Below are 2,741 nucleotides of genomic sequence, written 5' to 3' on the forward strand. Positions count from 1 at the left end.
TATATATATATATATATATATATATATATATATATATCGTGTTTTAATTTGTTTTACAATTTTAACTCGACCTCTCATATATACAGAACAATACAAGAACAACAGTAGATAAGGAGTCCAAAACGCCAGCAAGAATACCTCGAGTGGAAATGATGTCAAGAATACGAAAAATAACACCATTGACGCATACATACTTTACCAAACAAAAACATGTCCGCTATTTCGCATACTAGCTCCACCTTTGCTATTGTTGTAAACTATACAGAATTTTTTAGTGTGGGTCTACACAGAAACAGTCTGTGTAGACGAGCTGCGTCACGAAGAGCAGTGTCTCTTTGCTTGTCGACAACATAGAGCTGCTTGCAAAGAAAAAAGTTGTTTACAGGTTTTTTTTAAGAATGTCAACAACATGCCTCAACAGGAAATGCTTTGAACGACAGCAACACCGATGACATATATACACTTAGCCAAACGAAAGCATTTCCGTTTTTCTGCATAGCCTTCAAAAGTGTTAAAAAGGTAATATCAAAAGTGTGAGGGAATTCTCTTCCTTTAAGAGGAGCAGAAAATCAAGGTCCCGGCACGTGAACCATCTTTTGACACCGAAAATACACAAAACAGGGAACAATACCGATACACATACTCACTAGTACACTTGTTTCCTAATATTTGGGGCAGACAAATACAAGTGTGATGATCAGACGATGGTTACGTCTATCTCACTGTCACTTTTGAATGGCAATATGGGAGGGTGATCAGTTTAGAGGTAGTGAGGGGCGATGTGCAGTTAGGAGAGATCAGAACGGACTTACAAACCTACAAGTCCTAATGATTCCCGAAAATCACATTGACATAGAGGAACTGAGCCCTGTTGCAAACAGAAACGAAGGTCAGAGTAAAAAGCCTAGTTGCTACGCTTGTAGAAGCAAAGGTCGTTTTACTCTGAAGAACTGGAGAAGCTAAAAGAAAGGAAAGTGCTGTAAAGCAATAGAAGTAGCAAAAGCGCAGACTCGTTGTATGCCAAGAGACCCTGCGGTTTGTATATCACAGGTCAAAGTTCCAGTGATAGCAAAAGAATGTCACACCATTCCTCATTCTGGATCTATCTACGAGGCATACCGTTTCCCTTAATATAATCACCGCCATCACCAACTCTATCCTTCTGAAATTACGCAGATGGAAGCTGAACAAGATTTCCAAACTGTTTGAAAGGGCATGTAAAGTAAAAACAGGGGAAAAATTTCCTCTAAAAAAAGCGAACATCAAAGAAAATACACAAGAAAATGTGAAAAGGATTCATCTTCGCTGGATGAAGCCATGGGTCACTAAAATCTGTATATCTGCGTGCGAGTTACGTATTTGACTGCAAATTATTCTCAGAAGCGATTTATTAGAGGAAGAGAACTATGAATATGTGAAGGCAGATTATTAGCAAAGTACTAATTAACATGTTACGAACATTTAAAGTAAGTTCTTGCCGAAGACATTGCGATTTTCGTAACCTACCAAATCCAAAAATGTAAACAACGCCCTTAGTTGCAGCAGAACTCGGTATGAAGAGTATCGGAAGGATAAAACAACGGGCTTCTCCGACCCAACTTAGTGGTTGCTAGTGTGCGAGTGGGTAACCCGAAATACCTTCTAAATTATCTTGTTTCCTTTATAGCAATTTATATCCTTATTTTTCCACAAATTATAAAAAAAATTTTCTTTGTATAACACTCCTAGCTTAACTACGTCTTTTTTTTTTTTATGACTGTCTTGTCCATCCTCCTATATTTTTGTAAAATCCACCACTAGTTGTTAATGCTTTGTGTAATTGTATGTGAGTGTGAAATTGAATGAAATTGCATTTAATGGCTAAAGAAAGAAAGGATTATTATTATAATTTTGTTTTTACTAAGTAATTTGTACTTGCAAAAGAGAGAAATGGTTTATGGTGACTTACCTACAGCACTGTCGGTTTCGATGAAGCTTAGAGTGAGTAAAAGGTGAAAGAAGCACCATCTGCAAATCATATTCAGCATAGTTTGGTAAGGCTATCTGCCAACGACGAATTTTATGAGCGAGGCGAGTCAATTAATTTAGCAAGGATAAATTAATAAGATAGTTAACCAGCAAGTCTAGTTAATCTAGACAAATGGTGAGCCAATGTCGCCTAGATATGCCAGAAATCTATTTTACATTTTGAAAAGAAAACCTTTAGTCGGATAAAATAGCAGCGTAAATTTCATTGGTTGATCTATAAGAAGGAAATAAATAAAAGAAATGTCCAATCTTCGTTAATCGAAGGAAATGTTCGAGGGCTTCTCGCTTAACTTGATATAAGATTAAACCTTGGTCAGCTAATAATGGTATCAGAGTTATATTAGTTTAAGAAGACAGTCAAAGTTCATAGCAACAGCTTAAGTTTAAAGCAACAAAAATGACATTTGTATGGTGGCGATAGTGTTACACTGTTTTATATGCGTTTTACTTCTTTTGTCTTTTATGTTATGCTTCTTGATTGGATATTGAATAAAGGCAGCAGGTAATCTGAGCTAAACTAAGGCCATTAGCATACATGCATACGCGTGTAAACATATATATATATATATATATATACGTACATGTATATTATATAGATATGTATATATATATATATACATACATATATATACACACATATATATAGATATATACATATATATATCCATACACACACACACACACACACACACACACACACACACACACACACA

The 2,741-nt window shown here is 35.7% G+C and overlaps 1 protein-coding gene across 1 annotated transcript in view; it reads right to left on the reverse strand.

Moving 5' to 3' along the window:
* Nucleotides 1–2,459, reverse strand: part of LOC128250356 (zonadhesin-like) — a 129,511-nt gene extending 127,052 nt beyond the window's left edge. Inside the window, exon 1 of the mRNA XM_052975207.1 lies at nucleotides 1,949–2,459. Coding sequence (XP_052831167.1) covers nucleotides 1,949–2,027 — 79 coding nt within the window. The 5' untranslated portion in view covers nucleotides 2,028–2,459. The remainder of the gene's footprint in view (nucleotides 1–1,948) is intronic.
* Nucleotides 2,460–2,741: the final 282 nt, after the last annotated feature.

Source organism: Octopus bimaculoides, chromosome 20, assembly GCF_001194135.2.
Source record: "Octopus bimaculoides isolate UCB-OBI-ISO-001 chromosome 20, ASM119413v2, whole genome shotgun sequence".
Lineage (NCBI taxonomy): Eukaryota > Metazoa > Mollusca > Cephalopoda > Octopoda > Octopodidae > Octopus > Octopus bimaculoides.